The sequence below is a fragment of the Clytia hemisphaerica genome, unplaced genomic scaffold (genome assembly GCF_902728285.1).
Source record: "Clytia hemisphaerica strain Z4C2 unplaced genomic scaffold, Clytia hemisphaerica genome assembly, whole genome shotgun sequence".
NCBI lineage: Eukaryota > Metazoa > Cnidaria > Hydrozoa > Leptothecata > Clytiidae > Clytia > Clytia hemisphaerica.
The window spans coordinates 773,214-794,975 of record NW_027103648.1 but is presented as its reverse complement, the minus strand read 5'-3'; the positions used below and the strand labels follow the sequence as shown (position 1 = coordinate 794,975).

General features: G+C 33.3%; 1 protein-coding gene across 2 annotated transcripts; it reads right to left on the bottom strand.

Annotated features, from left to right (window-relative positions):
• Positions 1-8,875: 8,875 nt before the first annotated feature.
• On the bottom strand, positions 8,876-21,229 carry LOC136803018 (zinc finger protein 184-like). Of its 2 annotated transcripts, none has more exons than XM_067059766.1 (4): positions 21,036-21,229; positions 13,739-13,847; positions 11,925-13,058; positions 8,876-11,525 (listed from the first exon to the last, which is right to left on the bottom strand). In XM_067059766.1, the coding sequence occupies exons 2-4, from the start codon at positions 13,845-13,847 to the stop codon at positions 10,975-10,977; spliced, it is 1,794 nt and encodes a 597-aa protein (XP_066915867.1). In that variant the 5' UTR covers positions 21,036-21,229; the 3' UTR covers positions 8,876-10,974. The 2 variants fall into 2 exon arrangements, with proteins under 2 accessions (XP_066915867.1, XP_066915866.1); XM_067059765.1 differs by lacking the exon at positions 21,036-21,229 and adding an exon at positions 15,743-16,040.
• Between the last annotated feature and the right edge of the window lie 533 nt (positions 21,230-21,762).

Here is a 21,762-nt window from a genome sequence, read left to right as displayed (position 1 = left end):
ATCTAAGCGACCGCCAAATTAAATTCCCGCCAAATTTAGTTTTTTCGTCCATCCGCCAAATTAAATTGCCTCTGAAAAAACCTTTTTGGCCATCCGCCAAATTAAATTGCCGCCAAAATTTCTTCCTTTAAGGTAGTTCACAGAAAAATACATAAAGCACAACATTAAAAGCCTGTATGAGGACTGTTTTGATTGATGTTTTATAATGAGATTTTCATTGAATAAGATCATAAATTGCACGCGTATCATTAATTTGGGTTCGACAACAAATTCGGACGAAAAATATTCTCTCTTTCCTGACTCTTTTTCCCTTTAAATATGCTACTAACTATAATTTCACATCCTCTCTTTTTTCACGATTGACGTAATTGGCATCATAATAATATAGACTATCCAATTAGTTTGGGCAATTTCCGTAAATTTACCCAAGAGGGGGTCATTAAGTCGTCAAGCGGTGTTTTTAACAGTGGGATACAGATTAAACCAATCAAATATATTGATCAAGAAAAGGGAAAATTTTAATCGAGTATTTCTCCCTGCTTTGTTTGACATTTTGACACTCTTGCTATTAAGATAGCATAACAGTCCAATATTTTGGGCAAAAAGTAATTATTTCATTCGCTAATTACGAAATAATGCTGCGCAAGGGGAGCTTTTGCTCATATCGATACCCCTAATTGCTGTAATTATAAAGGTATATTACAAAAGTCATCAGAGCCTAATCCCCTTTTAAATTAGATACTAAATAGGTCACGCCCTTCAAGGCCATTTTTTAATGACCGTCGTGTATGATGACTAAACAATTTTCTTTCTGTTAGAAACTGTGACCAAAACCTAATCTGATAACATAATTTTCTTACGCGCACGGTAAACCTCAGAAAGCGCTTGAGAATTAAACATCTGAGGAAAATAGTCCTCCCGCGGAAAATTCTACAACAAGAATCTTGTTGTGCGCCGGAAAGTCAAAAAACTGATACGGCGCCCTATTCATAAACACAATCACGCAACTTTGTTGTCATTCCTAGTCCTTTTAGACGGACGCGGCCCTCACGATTTCGAGATTGCATATTCGTCAGATTGTTATGTTTTTGCACATCCCTTTAAAGTTCCGGCGTGATCACAATCTGATCTCAGGTTACCAAAACCTTGCTTGAACTGATCATACAGGGTTAGGATCATTGAGTTTAAAGCCCGAAGGGCTAGAGTTCAATCTCTAACCTTTCTCAGGCAAGAAAAAGTTAAGCCTTAAAGAATCGAACTTTAGCGGTAAATTTTAGTTTCAATCTGTCATTTGTGTAAAAACCAGGCGAGCCGCTCAAGGCCGCGCAACTTTGGTAGGATTTGTTGGCTTCAAATCCTACCAAGGAGATTGAATTCTAGCCCTTCGGGCTTATACTTCATTGATGGTTAGGATCTATAAGAGTGAGCAAAGTATATAAGAATATTGAGCTTTGAGGTACGAATATTTAACATGCAATTTCTTAAAAACTTAGACCCAAATACTAACAAAATGTTGAGAAAAACAAAGAACATTTTTAGACTTAATAACCTGAAAAATTAAGAATTTCCGAAGATTTTCAAAAGTTTTAAACATTCTTATACAGAAAACGTGTAAAACTTGAAAATGCACTTTACACGGCTTTAGTCGAAATCTCATACTCTTTACTCCAACGGTAGCCACTCGAGAGTGTGAATCACTATCTGTAGAACGAAGGTATCGCATAAAGTATAACGGGGAAGGTATAGGGTCAAGGATATTTGGAAAAAGAGGGAAAGGTCTAATTTTTCAACGGAACATTCCTCTTGTTCTCTATTCCGGTAAGAAGACTATCAATAAAATGTGACTTGGCTCTTGCATAAATTGGCAGAAGATTTTTAATTCCAAAGGTCAAATCAATACTATTTCGAAATTTATCGGTTTTATGAAACGAGCCTCTTTAAAAAGAAAGGTTGGTAGGTTTCGATTATTCCATACTAAAATACGTCAGTAAGTAAGTTCTCGTCATAAGCCGATCGACAATGACAATTATGTAGGCTCCTTAAAATCCTTGCGGATGCCAACTTTTGAAGTATACAGTATAATTTTCTTATAATTTTAGAATTTTGAAAAATCTAAATGCATGACATTAGGATTCATTACATCAGGACGATGATAAAGCAAGGCACAATAAACATATTTAGCTAAAGAGATACTGCTCTAGAGCAAATGAATGTGTGCTCATTGATCCTAGCTACATATCACTAAAACTGAATGAAAATGAAATATCTAAAGTTTTTTTAACTATTTCCCAATATCTTATTCAGGGCAATCCCGTACCCAAAGCCACTGGCACCACTCCAAGGCCCACGCCATGAAATTGAAAGATGGGGGGGGGGTGAATATAAAGATAGATACTTCCCGAAGAAGACTAGGGAGAGTTGTCTTTATAGACACGTAAGCACTTGATGACGTCATATCACATGTTGATTTCAGGTATGGTAATATCTATGATTTCCTCGTGTTTTTAAGAGATAAAAACACAACAATCGAAAACGTTTTCCAAAGTGAGGTTACTTTGGGGTTTATTTGCTTTGTGCAATAGCAATACTAGAGTTGTATATTTACTTAACTTAAGTAAACCAAACATAAATAAACAGAGAGGAGGTGAAGAAAATGCTTTTATTGGTCAAAAAAATTGTCGTTTTTTTATTCGGAAACATCCGATTGTGTCTGAACTTGAGTGTTTCTAAACCTACTTGAGACGTTTGTGTAATACTTTGCGTAAACGATACTTTTTTAAATCATCCTACTTTAGCTTTCTTTCATTATAAGTTCCAGTCCACTTGGGTTTGCGCATGGGCAATCATAGTGGTTTCGGTCAATCACAAAATCTCCATAGCTTAAGTCCCTATCATTATAAAAATTGATATAAAATCACCTCAAAATGTTGAAAAAGAACTAAAAAGTTCATCACCAGACTAAATTCACTGAGCTGTATAAATCCTGGAGAGATTTTCTAGGTCCTTGCCAAACAAAATCTGAGGGGCCTTTTAAAAGTACCCTAATACTCCCCTTTCTCATAGACCTACTATGAGCCCCTTCCACTGGAAAAATTGCCAATATATTGTCCCCAGTGGAAATTTATACTCCATTTTTTTCCCCGCTGAAAATAATCAGATAAGCAAATCCTCACTGAAAAATATTGTGCTATTCTTTCCATCCCCACTGAATTCTCTGGCTCGAAAACAATAGAATTCAAACCCCCAGTCATTAAAAAGATAGGAACAATATCAATTCTCATCGAGTTTTGGTCCTCTGTTATCGCCCCCACTGGCTGATAAAACCCCACCGGGTCTGTGAGAAAGGGGGTGTCCTAATGGTAGCACTGCATACTTCATAAGGTTTAGAACATTTTTACTGTATACATAAAATTCCATCGCATTATAAATTACCCTTATCGAAAAGTGGGTTATGTAGAAGTTGAGAATAGAAGTTCATTGAAGATGGCGGATTGTAGATTAGTCCATGGATAAGTGCAGCAATTCCGCTCGGTGAATCACCTTTTCAGCTACAATCTTGGTCAAGACTGGTGTCCGATGACCCTTTTCCACCGGCAAATCACTCCTCTCCCCCCCGAAATCAGTGTTTGAGTTAATGAAGGGTATACAAAAAGGCTTTTCCTCAAAATTATACATGATTCACCAAAATTTCAACAATTTGTGATAATTTGCTGTGGAAAATCTATTTTCCGTCTCAAACCAAAACCTTGCTTTGACCACTAGAAATTGTTTCCCATTTTATGCAAAAACTTGAAACTTGGCACCACCATGGCTAGCAGTGAAACCTTTTGATGTCACCAATCGAAACTTAAATTAAATCTTGCTGAAAAAGAAAACATGAAAAAATACATAAACTTCTTTTGAGTCATCTTATTTTATACCAAGCAGGAAGTGAAGCTTTCCAAGAGCTTTCATACTATACAAAGCAAATAAATAGGCCCCCAGCGGTTTTCGTGATGGCGTGATTGGCGTTTTTCCAGTTCGTGATTTAAGATTTTAAAGTGCGTGAATGCGTGATCGGAGGGACCAACTCAATCAACATGATCGTGATAGAAAGGAAATTTAACTCGTGATAACGTGATTTGGAAATATTTTTTTTGCGTAATTGCATGATTTGAAAGGTGACTGAGGGCCTCAATAAAGCTAATATAAAACGTCTGGATGAAAAATTTAAGGTAACTTACGGCCATAAAATCTTCCCTAGTCCGAAATTTCATCAAACTAAAAACACCCCTGTGTCACAGACCCGTTGGGACCCCAGCCCCACTGGAAAATTAAGCAAAAATTTCGTCCGGTTGGGAAAATACCCTTGAATTTCAGCCCCACTGGGAAATCGACTTTGATTTCATCCCCACTAAAAATTCCATTTTTAAAAACTTCACTCCAAAACCATCCCCACTGGGCTTTTTAAACTTTAAAAATAGAATTTCTATCCCCATTGGGATTTGAATAGGAACTTTTATCCCCACTGAGGAAAAAAGTTTCACCGGGGCTGTGAGACAGGGGTGTCAAACTAAAATGAGCGCTTGGAAAGATACTGTCATTTTGAGTATCTTAACCGAATCTTAACTGGATTTTGAGTGAAAACAATGGAATTTGAAATTTTTCTTTATCCCTTTGCATTCAGCTCTTACTGGGTCACTGGAACAAAGGGGTTTGACTGGTGTAGGAAAATTTTGCCCCGGGGGGGGGGTACTCAAGGTAAATGACCTACCAGACGTTCGGCCCTTAAGGGTAGGTTTTTCATAGTTCAGCTAGTGCACTGTAAGGGTAGGAAATTACAAACCTGCACTGAACTGCACTGTAAGGGTAGGAAATTGTGATAAAAGGTCAATTTTCTTGGTAAAATTGGCACAAAATTGGTCAATTTTGGAGGAAAAATTCCACATTTTCTTGGAAAATTGCAAAAATTTTCGCCCTTACGGCCGAGAAATTTTGAATAAGTGCACTGTAAGGGTATGATTTTTCATGGAAATTCACTGCACTGTAAGGGTCCGATTTTAGAAGCCAAATTTTGGGCCGAACGTATGGTTGTTTTCAGACCAGAGTGCCCCCCCCGGGCATTTTGCACGATAGACGTTTTTGATAAGTAAGATTTCGGCAAATCGGTGTTATTATATGATTTATTCTTAAAGCGCATAGACCACGGCATAACGTCAACTACAAAGAGTTTTAGACTTTCAAAGTTACAACCCGCTTGTTTATGAAGATTAAATTTCAAAATTGAAATTGAATCAAAGAGACATACATTAGTCTATCGTTTCCTGGCCAATTTGAGTGAGAAGACGATCAAAGCTGAAGCTTAATTCAAAGGGAAATTTCATTTAAAGATGGTTTAAGTGAAAAGACCAGATTTTAATTAGGGAAAGTCATAATACTAGAATCTACCGAAAGATATCCTGGAAATGACCGTTGACTACTTTCATTTGGTCACACAGCGTTTGTTAAACAAAAAGAAAAGAACACCGAGCACAAATCTTAAAAACTGCTCTTGTCAGCATAGAGGCGCACCTCCTTTCTATAATATAAAAAAGAGTATCTTGCTTTAAGGTATACTGTAAAAAAAGGAAGGTAGAAAGAGGAAAAAAATGTTTTCAAGGCCCGTTCCATCACATCCTCAAACAGAATGACTAAGATAGCATATCAGGTGACCAAATAAATTTACCAACTCCTTGAAAATTGTTTTCTCAGATTGTGAAAATAAGAGGGTACGTACTCCCACTCCAAAAACACCTACGAAAAAAAAAGAATCGTCGAAAGCTCTTACAGCGGAGTTTCTTTAACTCGAACCTCTATAACTCGAGTATCTGCTGATCTCGAAAATTTTTTCTACTCCCTTCATTCAGTTAACTATGAAATATAAATCAGTCCTCAAATTGAAACTTCCATACTTCAACAAATTTGTGTTTCCCGTGTATGTTCGAGTTAAAGAGACTCAGTATTAAAAAAAAAAGACCGTTAAATTAATGGACTGAAACTCTGATGTTTGAAAAGGCCTCTGCTAACCAAATGCTAGCAGATTGCAAAATCGTACATAACCGATAGCCCCGTTTTTTAGGATTTTTGCCAGTGGATAGAGAATTATCATATAAAATTTGAAGGAAACCTTTTCAAAAAGTCTCTCAGGGGTCATATCACAGCTTCTATAAAATCAAATTTAGTCAAAACGGTTTCGATTTTGTACCCAGAGCCACTTTTAGCAACCCGGAACCGTGAAAGCAATCAGAATCATTAAAAAGAGAACTAAGGTACTACTTTCGAGTTTGAAATACCAACAATATAAAGCGTGATTAACAGCAATCATAGTTTTAAGCTTTGAATTTTTTAAGAAAGCCTGATGACCCAATGATAAGATAATAAACTCAATGTTAAGAGTACAAGATACTATCATCACTTAGGTATCACCCGCATTTTATAACGTTCAAAATATAATCTTGTAAAATGATCAATAATAAATAAAAATAATACACACAGAAAATACAATAAACTATTTTGATCATTAAAATAAGCTTAATACTTTAACATTAAGCATCATTTTAGGCTGAAACGGAAGGTATGATGGAGCAAGTGAAGCAGCAACACAGATACTGTATCGCTGTATATTATTTCAAAACCCACAGAAACAGTTTCAAAACACATAGGATGGATTTTTTATGCCCCGTCACCCCCTAAAACAGTACGAGAAAATCACAATGCAAAAATATTTGATATTGTTTGCTCTGAACTTAAAAATATGGAGGGTACGCAAATACAATGAAAGTACTGGCTGAGAAAAAAAATAAGATTGGGTATCAAGAAAAATATCTGATAATCAAATATTAAGGTCGAAAGTTAGGCCACGTTACCTGTTTGAGCAAATAGTAGTCCTGTTCTTGTTTTGACAAGATTCATACAGGTTTCATCTAAAAGGTCCTAAAACGGATTAAAATGAATCATTCCTCATATGATTCAATCCAAGGTCAATAAAAATAGTTTAAAGTACGCCTGGGCATGTAAAGAAAAATAGGGACTATTTAATAAGGTATTAATATCAAATACAAATAGATATTAAGAAAGAAAATTTTGCAATATGAGGCTGACATGTTGAAGAAAAATAGTGCCTTAATTAGTCAATAAAAGGAGCAATATCATGCGCTTGTCCACCCACATATATTCAGGAATAGGATAGATTTTTGACGAGCTTGTTTTTTTATCCTTCTTTGATAAAGTATGACTTTTTTGATGCTATAATTGACTTGAAGGAGAAGTCCCAAGGGATTTCCTTAAAAAGCCTTTGATTAAAGGTACTTCCCTGTGAATTATAAGCATCTTTTTTTCAACAGTCAAAATTACATAATCTATTTGTTTACTTTATGTTTGTTTGTGACCTTAGGATTTCCTAATTTCTTGAAAATTGTTAAGTCTAAATAGTTCAAATTTTATCAAAACACCGAGAAATTCTATTTACAATCCAAAATTTGTCAGATCTTACCGACCCTACCCTATATCAAAATTTGAATTTTGTTGGAAAGTACCCTTCTTAATATTTTAATACGATGAATAATAAAAGATTTTGACTAGGCAGTCTTGTCAGGCATCGGAAATACTTGAAAAAAGAGACAATATTAAAAATCAAATTTGCTATACAAAGAATATTTCCTAGGACTAAAACTAGACCAATGCATGTTTGTTGCTATAGAGTGAAGTTTCTAAGACAATTTTCTTTGAAAAAAAATTTAACATCAATTTCAATTGCTCAAATTTTCTCAAGTATGGAAAAATAAGACCCAAAAACATTTAGTTGTATTTAGGTAAAAAATAAGGTAAAGAATTTGAAGCTTGGCCTTCTTTTTTTATTATTATTGTGTAGAGAAATCAAGTTGTGACTTTTTTCACCTTGAAAGATATTAACCTCCCTGTGAAACATGAATTGAATGTTTCTAAGGTGATTATTGAAGAAGGTACTCAAGGAATGTCAATTAAAATAAAAAAGGAGAGAAACAAAAAATAGTGAATAAAAAAGTATTTGCATAAGATAATTATTGGTCTCTATTGGGATAATGCATAATTAGTGATGAATTATTATTTTCATTTGGCCCTAATTTTTCTTCTACACGTGTTCTAGATTCGAAGCTTCTAAGTTCATAGCACTACGTATTGTACTTTAAAAATCACAAAGAAAAAGCTTAACCCCTTCACGTTTCAACAGATAAAAAGCCTTGTACTAAAATTAGGTCTACAGGTAACAACAGGCTTATAACTCAATAAAAGCCTTGTCTAAATCTTTACAATAGTTTTAGTTCTTATATAAAAAAGTAGGCAAATAAATTCCTTTAGGAAAGCACTAATTAGTGATAGGATGGCAACTTGAGGTCTGACTAAACTCCTGTTTTTGACTAAAAAGCAGGAAAATTACGATTGAAGTCACATACCCATTAAAAGAAAATCAAAAGAAAAGCGAAAATCTTTAGTAATTAAGATTCTATTGTCTCCTGCTTAGAGTAAAGGAAATACTTTGATGGATCCCTCCTTGAAGGGTCCTTTTGCTTAATTGAAATGAAAGAGGGATAACAGGATTTGTAATTACTTTTTTATTGTAATTCAAAAACACCATAGGGCTAAAAGACTTTGACAACATTACCAAAACATCAATTAACCTCTTAATACTTTTTTTACAAGGACAATAAAAAATTTCAAAAGATTAAGGTAAAAGGGCAACAATTAAATTTCTTTTTGTGATTGATTCATAAACATGCGACACTTAAATTGACGTATTTGACCCCTTTGGAGGCGAATTAAGAACTTTATAATAGATGTTACCAGTTTGGAAAAGAAAAAAATCGAAGCCAAATAAAAATTCACGTCAGGAAATCTATCACGAATCATTGACAAATTAAATTTTACAAGAGGACAAAATAATTATCCTTTTGGTTTAAAAATAAAGGTAATAAAGATGAAAAAGAAACTACAAAAAAAAAAAAACTCAAAAATCTTTCATGATTATCTCTTTCATATTCTATAAAAAATATTTCTTCAGCAAAATATCATGTTGAAAACTTATGCTATCAAAATTCATTCACACGAAACGGAGCAATCTACTTGAGGCAAAGATTTTTCGTTCTAAAATCCCTTAGGTTCCCTCTCCAAGAATTATATGTAATTTGGATAATCTAAAAATGCCTGATGGCCCAATGATAAGATAATAAACTCAATATTAAGAGCACAAGACACTTTCATCATTGGAGGTGATACCCAAATTTTATAACGTTCAAAATATAATCATGTAAAATGATCAATAATAAATAAAAATAACACACACAAAAAATATAATAAACTATTTTGTTCATTAAAATAAAGCTAGTTAGTAAATAAATCGTTGATAGTAAGTTCATAGTAGGCAAAATGGAAGTCATCATCACCATCGTAAAAACAGGGAAACAAAAAGTTTTCCACTTGACAATTGCCCTTTTTTTAAAAATATGACACAATTTGCGGTTTTGAAAGGTCGTTGACATATTAAAAAAAACTTTTATAATTTAACAGGAAAAAGGCGTACACTATTAGTCTCTTTTTGTGTTATATTATGAGTTTGACCCTTTCTGTTCTTTAAGTACAACTACTTGGTAAATATTATGGAAAATTTTTGTAAAATATTTTTCAAAACGAATAGTACTTGGACTGTTAAAGAAATCAGAAAAAATCCCTCTTGTACTGAGAAGCTGGATAAATAACAAAGTTCTACAAATCCTCCCTTATCAAAATTGTATTTTATAGCATTTCATAAATTCTCACAGTTGACCAAATTTTTTCCACATAACTAAAACAATGAGTAATTTTTATTATTATGTCAATGAGAAAAAAATGGGCCCTCATCTTTCAAACTTTTTTTATTAAGAGAATTGATCCTGCCCAGATGACGACGATGTCAAGAGTCAAGATATACTCTCTCAATCTTTTACGCAATCGACCTCTTTTTTGTATGATAAGAACTAGTGAAAATTAATCTAGGGATAGTCCTTTTGTTCTATACAATGAATCTTTTGTTCTGTAAAAAGTCTTAAAATGTTCTTATAAAATTAATCAAGAGTCTTAATAAGCATTTAGCTTCAAATACTGCCAACTGTTCACACATCACTTCCCCCAAGAGACAGAAAGTGACTAAAGTGACACAACATCCCTATATTTTATTTATAATTCTTGAACTTTCAGGTTTCCTTGTAATCATTAGAAAAAAAGTTCATAAATTAGAATAAGGACTTTTGGTATGAAGTCACTGTTGTGACATAACAAAGGTAACAGAATAACAAAGAAAAAGAGATACAGTGGGAGAGAGATTATACCTAATCATTTTATAATCCGTCCTTAAACCCTACTTTACAGCAGGGCAATGACTTATTATTGTATACTAAAAAAATGGAAACAAAAAAACAACGAATGGCAATCTATTAAAATTATTCCTATTCTATAATACCGACTAGTAAGTATATCAAGATAACTTTCTCTCTGATAAATTAATTTTTTGAAGAAAAAAAAACATTATACATTAGCGTGTTATAAATCGAGCCTCTACTCTGCACGATGTTACTTTTGGTTTAAAAAATACGATTAAAATTATGGTAAATTCTGTTTTTTTTTCATTACAATACTACTACTAATAACAACAAAATAATATTCACAAAAAAATAGTTATTACGATAAAGATAAACTACATGAAATTGCGCACTAAGTATACTATTAGAAAGATGACAAACTATCTATATCAAAATATTATAATATAATAATAAACGAGTATAATATCAAAATATTATTTGAAATAACAAATAAAGGTAATATTAATAATAATTAGGACTTTGATAAAATATTATAATAAATAAATGCTATGTTCAAAAAAAAATCCCTTTCAAAAAATGAAAACAAAAAAAATTGATGACAAATTTAAATAAAAGTAAATGCGTGTCATACAGGTTGTTGAGCCTGTTCAAGCCCATGTAGATTCATGTGTTTAATATACATTTGTTTCAAACGGAAGACTTTCATACAGATTGGGCATGTGTATTTTGAGCCATCACCCAAATGTACCTTCATATGACTATTCAAATGATCTTTGCGGACAAATCCTTTGTCACAAACTGTGCACTTATGTTTCTTGTCTCCCAAATGGATGAGCATATGTTTCTTCAGGTTATGCCATACAGTAAAGGTTTTCGGGCATTCAGAACATGGGAAGATTTGTGCATCCTTATGGGCACTTGCATAATGGCGGCTGAGCTCTTTTGAATTGGGGTAGTTGATGTCACAGGTTTTACAACGCCACCTGGATGGACTTTGAACAGGTTTTTCAGTGGAATGGACTTTCTCATAATGTTGTTTCAACGTACCAGGTTCATCAAAAACAATGTTGCATTTGACACATTGCCATTTTTGGGTCTCAGCTCGACATTTTCTTTCATGTATTGTCACAGATTCTTTGTCTTCAAAAGTAGCATTGCAAAATCCACATCTGTATGCTAAAAATGAAAGAAATTGACAAAAAATTAAAAATAAGTCCAAACAATAATAAGGATATTTTTTCAATTGTAAAGTACTTCTTTCTCTGCTTTTCTTAATCTCAACTTTCAATAAACTAGAACAAAAACCAAAATTTCCTTGGAAAAAATAAGGGGAAAAGCCTTATTTTTTCAAGGATAAATTAAGATAAAAATAAAGAACAAAATTGAAAGAGATACAGTTATTTCTGTGTGTTTTGACCATAAAACCTTTATAAAAACATCTGCATATGAGACTCTCTTCATCGGAAAAAGGACAGAAACCCTCAGATGCCTAAATTAGTCCACATCAATGTTGAAAGATATTTCCCCTTTTTCTCATGATTGAAAACATAGTCTAGAAGAAGAACCACTACTTACACAATACTCTCTTCAGTACATCTGTATTTTCGTTTGCGCTTCCATAGTCCATCCCTCTAGGACTTGATTGTGAAAATGAGCTACCACTGATATCTGAGTAGGTTGGGCTACCACTACGGTTCCATGGTGAGTCCTCCCCTCTTGAATCATCCAGCCTTTCATTCATGCGTTCATGCTTGACAACAGGTGGTGCAATAAGTTCCCTTGTGATTTCTGGTGCAGGTGTATAGTGATGGTGAGTTGGTCTACTGCTTGGAATTGGGCTGTCATATCGATCAAGTTTAGGGCTGTCGTATCGGTCAAGTTTAGGACTGTATCTGTCAAGTTTTGGGCTATCATATCTCTCCAATTCTGGCAGGAGATTTTCTAAATTGTTAATTTCAGACAGGTGGTCTAATTCTTTATGTGTTTTGACGTGCCTGTGGTAAAGCTCAATTGTTTTGAAGCTCTTGCCACAGAGCTTGCAGCCATATTTTCTGTTGTAATGGGTCTGCAAGTGACTCCTCAAGTGATCTTTTCTTAAAAATGCTTTTTCACAGAATTGACACTTGTGACGCTTTTCACCAACATGAATCAAAACATGCTTCCGCATATTATATTTATCATTGAAGCGTTTGCCACAGTATCTGCAAGCAAATTGCCTGTTGTTATCATGAACTGTCTTTTGATGGTCAGACAGAAGCTCTAGATTCTTGAAAAGCATATCACAAGTTTCACATTGGTAAGGATTATCTGGTGTTGGTTCAGGGTGATGATGCTTCTTGGTTAAGTTTGGTATATGATGTTTCTGGTAATATTGTTTCTTGACAGGATTGTATGTTTTGATTCGATCTCCATGTTCTCTAGTATCTCTGACATCATGATCATCTCTTGGTGGTGACGAGATTTTGACATCAGGTTCTGACGAGATGACTGGAGGTTGATCATCATAGGATGGCTGTACAACAATGTAATCTGAAGTGGTTTGAGATTTAAGGAAAAGCTTTGTGGCTTCTTTCAGGTACTCACCACCAACATAGGCAGTGTTGTAACGATTTGTATCATATTTGTCGTAAAAACTATCATTGTATTGGTCATTTGATTGAGGAGAAGAAGAAGGAGACGGGATATCATCAGATTCCATCATTTGGTCATCTAGAAGAAGCAGGAAAAAAATTGGGAGTAAATAAATGAAGAATAAGAAAGGGGCTATTTTTTCCCTGTTCTTTTTTAAGGGGTAATTTTTCCTGTTTTACAATTTAGGGGAAGAAGGAACAAGGAAAAGAGTCTCAGAAGCAACTGTGAATATAAAGATGATTTGATTCTTTAACAGATCCTTCATAAAACGATGTTTTAATATGGAATTCATAATTTATAAGATCAAGGAAGAAAAATTCGCAAGATATCCTAGCAAAAAAAGATTTGAGGCCCCTTTTAGAAGTCCCTAATTAGTACTATAAATAAAGTCTTCAAGCACACATTAAAAAAGGGGGATAAAAAGTCAAAGAGTTTCTTTATTACCACTAAACTATTAATAATAATAGTATTTTTTCACACCTTTTCAAAGATTTTACAGGCAGATACAAAAAAGGGGTAAAAATATAGAATTTCATTAAAAGATCTTTAAGTCTTTTAATACCGACAGGGACTTAAAAAACGCCTTTTTCTTTGAATGCAATTAGGTAGAGGAAAAGTTAAACAAGGAAGTTCGTTTGAAGAATCATATGAAAAGTAAAGGAAGTTAAAAAGGGAAACCCTAAACAAAATTAATAAAATTTAGAGGGAAGTTATCCAATATTTTAAATAGGGAAAGTTTAATAACTCTTATTATATACCTGATTTATAGCAATTTTCTTGAGGCTCGAGTTTAACATGTCCATCGTCTTGTTTCACTCGCAAAATCTTGCGGGGAAGTCTTGTTTTTCGTCTAGACGCTCCAACCATCTATTATAATTAAAGAAAAAAGAAGAATATTATGTAAAAGAAACATATGTTTAAAGAAGAAATCGATATATAAAAGGCCATAAATACAAAGACTTTAAAAGATCCAGCAGTGACTTTTCAATTCCTAACTCCCTAAAGTGCTGACAGTCAAAACGTCAATCAAATCAGGAAAAGAAAAAGAGAAAAGAAAAATTTGCCTAATAGCTCATCATTATAAAACTGTTATTACCTTTTACAGAAAGCGCAATTAACTTTATGAATTATTATCAAAAAAATGGCAATCAAAGTCAACCGTTGTTAAAAATCTTTTTTCTTCCTTTTCAATCTCTTGCCCTGACTACCTTTACTGAAAGGTTGAAAAAATAAAAATGCACGCCTTCACAAAAAAAAAAAGAAATTTATTTATCGAAAGAAGACAACACACAAGATTCAGCACATCACTCTTGGCGAAACGAGCAAATAAAAAGAACACTAAAAAAGGTCTGTAAAATAAATACAAAGGAATGCAAAGCTCATGGTACTGCTGAACTAACATCGAAAAATAAACAGCACAGCTAGTTGCAACCAAAATACTCAAGGGTTTAAAATAATCATGTAGGAAAATAAAAGACCCCTTTCCCATCATCATATAACGACTAATGCTTATAATATTACAGTAAATTAAAAAGAAGGGAATAAAAAAATCCTTAGAGATTTACTTAATAGCATCATATTGTTTTGAAAATTGCCTAATAAGTCAAATTATGAGAGAGTAATTAGTGTTGTTTTAGCTTGAAAATAACCTAGATTCTTTTTTTCCCCAAAGAAATAAAGTGTTCAGTACTTACTTTTTCAACACCCCTATTTTTAAATAGCTCTATGTATTGGAATTAAGTATCTAAGGTGAAATCCACCCCTTTTTTTAACAGAATCTCCTGGTACGTTCGTCTGTTTTCAATTGGTTTGAATTACAAAGAAAAAAGAGATCAAAATAAAAAAAAGGGTCTTGGGTGAATTAAATCTTTGGGTTTTTTTTTCTCAGAGCAGACAAGATTAAGTTTGTGTTTTAATTCAACCTTACTCCAGAAAAAATTTGACCACCACAATTCAGAACCATCAATCCTTACAGAATAAGGAAAATTTTCTTATTCTTTAAAAAAAGAAGGTTTTAAGGGGACAACTCCTAAAAAAACTCCTGAAACAGTTATTATACGTAAGTTCCTTGGCATGAAAATAAAAATATTTGAACAATCATTTGGTGATGAAACCAAAAACAATAATGTTTGAATTGTTTTGTTTTTATACTTCCCTTGGAAAAACTTTATACTTCGACCCCTTCGAACAAAGTTTTGTATTTATTTCCCTACAGTCCTTCCTACAGTTTTGAAAACATCAGTGAAAAAAATCCCAGTGGGATCCCCAACCTTTTCATTTAAAAGCCTTCAGCAGGTACAAAATGGGCTGATGCAAAAATAAACTTCAAGATCAGGATTTGGGGTTTCCAAATAAAAAAGTGCAGAAAAGCAAAAATGGGGTTCCTAGAAAAAGTCAATAAAACTTTTAAGAGTTATAACAGGATAGATTTGCCCATTTGAAACTCAAAGCTCTCCTCCCAGAAATGTAGCAAAAAAAAGTCATCTTAAGAAAAGTGACACTTTCCAAAGGCATCCATCAATCCGTCAAAATACATTGTTAACATATATATCTTAATACAAACAGAAAAAATATCATAAATCGAAATGTAAACATTAGAGAAATGTTTGATATAGTATATACTTCCTTGTATGTTAAAACACGTTTCTTATATCGACTGTTCATTTTTTTGTGAAAAAAATTACAAATAAGGTCAAAAAGGGCTCGCTCACAACCTTCAGAAGATCAGAATAAAAATATAATCATAATTTAAATGAACTTACGGTAAAATCTGATTCAACCATTTTCGTCAGTTTTTTATGTATATAACACTCATAAAAAACTTTGTTCAAGTTTTGACTACAGCACTTTGAAACAACAACAGACAAAAACCCAAAAATACTTTTTTTTCTTTACGGCCTTATTCTTGCCCGTTTCGCTATAATAACATTCATCCGTCTGTATCAAAACTTTCTATAAACTGCGTTGCCACAAACTTTCCGAGTGAGCAAAAACAATACAATTCAAATTGCCGGCAACGAGATGAAATGATACTATTGTTCTCATATAATTGATCTATTCAACACGCGCCTATTACGTATATCGTTTACCGGTTATTTATAAGAAACTGTCAAAAAATTTTTTTTACTTGAATTATAACGACAAAATAGGGCTTGTTATTTGGGGGAATAATTTTCTTAATAATGATACTGTTTTTTTTTTCTATTGTTGTTGAGTCATTGAGTCATCTAGATTTTTTTTGTTACGTATCTTTTTAATCGAAACTTTTTGCCCTTTTTTAATAGATCTATCCTTATTTATGCATGACATATGACTTTGATAAGAAACGTAGGTGATTATTGATTTCAATCAAGCGTGTCAAGTGAGTTGAAAAAAAAAGGACAGCTGAACTTTTCGTCTTTACTCCCCCAAGAGTTTAATTGATCGTCTCCATTTTTAATTATACAAAATGTGACATAATTTCAATTTGAATGCCAAACTGGCTGCTGAATCTCGACACATGCCAAGAATCAGGTGTCGTTTTATGAATTAAATTTACGTACGTAGAAAACCTTAAATGCTAAACTACCCTTATAGGATATAAACCCCGTTGCTTATTGTCTCACTTTGAAGACTGTTGCCAATTTTAAGCATTTTTTTGGTCAAATGGATTTGGATGCATCGAATTTGTGACACAATAATTGAAGAAGAAACGGGAGAAATTTCTGTCATAGAAAAGATGCTTATAAAGTGGTTTCTAAGCTTTTACTATTGACACTAAACCAAGTAAAAACAGTTTAAATAGAGAGGAGGAAACTCAAAAAAAAACGGGGTCTATATTTTATTTTGGGTCGATTTTGATTCCATTTCAACGATATTACGTTAATTGCATAAACGCGTTAGTCACAAAAGTTGATAACGAAAAAACATCACAAAAACAATTGGGAAGGGGGACCCCGGATTTGACGAGATCTTAATAAGCCACAAATAAAAAAAGGGAGTGTTTGGCATTTATAGTCAAAGTCCTTCAAAAAGATATTCTAAAGAGGTTTTTAGCATATGAGATACAAAAATGGGGAAGTTGTGAGACCATTGTTGTTCATATAGAAAGTTAGGGTCGGTCATGGGGTAATACTATAACGTGAGATGCATTTTTTTCAAAGTGAAAAGACAATTTTCAAGTACTGTCAAAATTGTCTAAACTGATTAAGCAAAAAAACCTACTTATAAATCATATGAAGCTTATATATTGTTCCCGCAAGGATTTTTTTTACCCAAACTCCCCTTCTCTTTCCTAAACACAAAGGTGATGTAAGATTATAGATCTAGGGGTTAACTTTCTTTATACTTATCATATTATATGATTTAGTCATACAATAAAAAAGGACAGATAAATCTCTTTTAGCCCACATTATAATTCCCTGTCGAGTCTAAGATGCTGTTTCGACCCCCCCAAAAAATAATAAATTAACTTTTTTTCTATGCAACCAAGTGAGGAGAAAGAAAATAAGGGGTTCATCATAAGCTTTTGTATATATATGTTTGATAAAATACAATAAGGCCCTTAGAGTTGACTAAGTACCCAACTGACACAAGGTTTTGTAAAAAGACAAAACGGTACCAAAGGGTCGTTTTATTTTAATGTTTTGAGAAAATATTTAAAGAAGGTCAGTCACTTAACTGATTTTCCTAAAAGGGTGACTGCGTACCACTTTATTCAAGCATAGCATTCAACTGAGAACTACGTTGGTTAAAAATTCCTTTGTTGAAAAAAGCCCCCGTTCCCCTTTTTTTCATTAAAAGATGACAAAAGATTTGGCATTATGAGTAGATAAAGGAATTCGTCATTTCTTGAAGGTTCGTAATACCGTAATGCCTTTTTTCCTTATTTTAATGTAAATTTTAATTACAAGTTAAATACTTCTTTTTTGAAATACATTTAGCCGCTCGTTGCTTCCGCGTGCATAACGTAGTGAAGGGGGGATACTCGTAAATCACCCTATACCCTCAAAAATTATTTGACCGTACCGTAAAAGAAAATATTTTCACACACTAAATTCTCATTTGGGGAATCATAGAAAATTAAGGTTTGAATCTGTTTATAGTAAACAATATGCTCAAAAAATCGTTTTTTGGGTTTCTTTACTCATCTTCAGCTTAAAATCAAATTTACTTTTTTTTGTCTAAAGAAAAAGGGGATGGTTTACCCTTAAAACAAAGATAACAATGAATAATCATGCCGAACAAAATTTCAGGACCATGAAATTAGATAACAAGGTCGAAACAGTAATCACGTTTCTGGTGCCAAAACAGGGTTGTTCGTGAAAGAGTGATAAAAGGCAAAAAGGGGGAGATTTGTATGAAATTTTGTTTTAAAAATATTTGGGTGCGAAATTATAAAAGATCATGATCTATTTAGTCAACAAAAAATAATTGGGGACATACTTTCCTATGTTCATGTTTGAGAACCTATTGTTAGTACTGTACCTTTACTTGAACTAAATTATAATGAATAAAAACAAAAAGAAGTTTCAAAATCATTTTTGATTGACAGCTCGCAAGATTTTCAAACGAAAAAAAGGGAAACACTTTTTTAAACCCTTTTCAAAGATGGTGAAAAAGCCGGGACGGTGGAAAAGAAAAAAATGAAAGTCAAATTATTGTTGTTTTTATGTAGTAATTAAACCAGAAATCGGTAGGGGATTATAATCAAAAAAGAAATTTAAGTCATTAACTTGGTATCTAATTAACAGCTGGTTTTGCCCCTTGAGAAAAAAAAATCTTTTTTGTCGATTTTGGTCATTTCCTTGGCAATTTGTATTGTTATCTTTTTGTTATGATTTTCTGTTGTATTTCAAATTACATAATCAGGGTTCCCTCTTTTTCTTTGTCTTTTTTGACGTTCCTTTAATTATTCTAAGGTGAAAGTCAACCCACAATTAAATGACCAAGATAATTACTGTAAAACAAAAGGAGAAAATTAAGGACACGTAAAAAATAGGGAGGTTATTCTTGTGAGTGAAAAAAGTAAATAGTCTGAAATCCTACTCCCCTTTCAAAAATTATTTTCCTAAATTTCGATCGATAATTTGATTGCCTACATTCTTATTTTGTTTATATTCTAATAAAAACATTAATATAAAATTGTTCAAATGCCTGTTTCCAGTTCCAGCTAATCTTTAAACACAATGAATGCGCTACAAAGGGGTTTTCATTCATGGTCAACAGATGACAGTAATCTATCCAGCATGCAATTAGCATTTGACGCCATTTAAAAGGCCGGCGCAAATGAATCCAACATTCGATCCAACATTATTGTTGGATCAAATGTTGGGTTCGTTTGCGCAAGTCATAAAATTGCAACTTTTTAAGAAAATTGTTGGAAATCATGTTGGATGAAGTTTGATCGCCGTCAAACTTTTCATCCAACATCTTTTATGAGATTGACGTTGGTTCAATGTTGGATGCATTTGCGTAATCATGTTGGATGAAAATGGTTTGACGTTTTTGCGCAAATGACTTTTCATGCAACTTTTTGAATTTTTCCACGTGACTTTTCGTCCAGCATTTTGTCCAACAATGAATTGGAAATGTTGGATTGAATGTTGGATTCATTTGCGTCGGCCTTTCAATGTATTTTGCTGACAAAGAAAAATTAAAAAAATTTACTTCCCAAAATTCGGAGGGAGAGAAATTTTACTTTTTAAAGATGCTGTCTGAGCAAATGAAAGGAGATGAGATACCTTAAATGATTCCCGTCAAACTCAAATATAATGATCCACATCATCAAAATCTGATAGAGTGAAGAATGGAGAATTTAATTAGTGAAACACAGGTGACATCATCACCTGATCAGATAAACCTCTCTAATCAATGCCTCCTATCACCCGCCGGAACATTCCTAATTGGACCCCAAATGATACTCAAGTGATGTCAATCTAATATAGAAAAGAAAGATGGTGTCCTCAATTCTATATCAATCAATCGATTAATATCAATAAATCAATCGATTAATATCAATCGATTAATATCAATCAATCAATCAATCAATCAATCAATCAATCAATCAATCAATCAATCAATCAATCAATCAATCAATCAATCAATCAATCAATCAATCAATCAATTTGAATCAATCGTTCAATCAATTGATCGATAAAAATCAATCGATCGATCATCAACTAACTCTAGCAAATTCCTTTCTACCCAAAGTACCGTAAGTTGGTCTAATGTCCTTCTTCTAATTCCGACACCCTCTTTAGAGATAATAGGAAGGTTGGAATCACTGATAGACAAGATTTTTTCCACTCGGATCGCAAAGCAAAGAAATATAATAGTTGCCATCAGGTATTCCGACTGTCTTATTATTCCAATCTCTAAAGTAGGGTGTCAGAATAAGAAGAGGGATGTTGACATTAGACCAACTACGATTAAAAGCCTGACTAGGCCCCGAGGGTACTGGGTTGTCACATGTTTTGCCTAAAATGCCCCCCCCCCCTAGACCAAGCCTGAACCCTGGAAGATATAATCAAAAATAATGGAAGTTATAAGCCTTACAACGCAAAACCACTTCTTGGATACCAGGCACAATTGCAGATGCATGGATGTAAAACCAGATTTTGTCGTTTTAGAATAACTATGTGGTTCGTTGTGCTTTTTCTCAGCTTGCTTTCCCTACAAGCACTTGTTTCAAAACTTTCCACCCACGTTTTTTCCTTCGCATCAAAACATTCGAAAAAAGATGATTCGAACGTTTTTTAAAAAACAATAACAAAACACTCGAAATCAACAAATGACGGGGGTAACACCCTAGGTAAATCAAGGTTGGAGTATGTCGTACATATGCGGACCGGACCTCTGAAAACCGACCCTTAGTTAGACATAAGAGGGACAAAATCTTAGCAAAATACTCACCCTTAGAGAGATAATTTTCGATAAATTTCCTAACCTTAGGGGGTAAGTTTTTGACTTTTTATGGTTTTAAAAAGACCAAAAAATGTTTTTTGCCCCTGGTAAATCAGTTAAACATAATTTGAGAGGTTAGGAAGTTATAAAAAATCATAATTTTGCTCTTACCCTTATTCAAGTACTTTGTATAATACCAACCAGATTGATAGCCTCTAATTCTGATTACTAGTATAATGTAGCGATTATTTAGAAGATCCTGTTCACAAAAACTTAAAAACAATCAAGGAAGAGATTCCCGCTTAACAAATTCACCACTGAGGTATATAACCTAAGTGACGGAAAAAAGGGAGAAAAGAAAATCTTTTAGCCCTTCTCAAGAAAACTTTCACAACATAACCGTTAACAGTAATTAGTAAGGATATCGCTCCCTATTTTATGAGTAACGCTTTTAATTGTCAAGTAATCAGCATATAATGACAAGCCACCAATTATTTAGTAATCTCAATGGTAACAAAATGCCAATATAAAGCTAATTACATTTTATAGGTTCTCATCAAATCAAAAAGAAGAAACAAGCCAATAAAATCAAACGTGCCTTGATACGACGATTGTTGCATGTTTGTTTTATTCATGATATTCATTATGCAACGTTTTCTATGGAAACACCCCGGTATATGCCAGTAGTGGCAAATTTAAAACATTTTTTCAGCTTGAATTTAAACTACTGGAAAAAAACCGGAGTGTTTCCGTAGAAAACATTACGTTATGAATATCATGAATATTGAAACTAAGCTAGAAACTTCCGCAAACTCACCCCAGTCCTTTCATTGTAAGATCCACAGTAGTGTATTGTTATCATTTAGTATCGGTCAGTGTGATGGACACTACGGCCGTC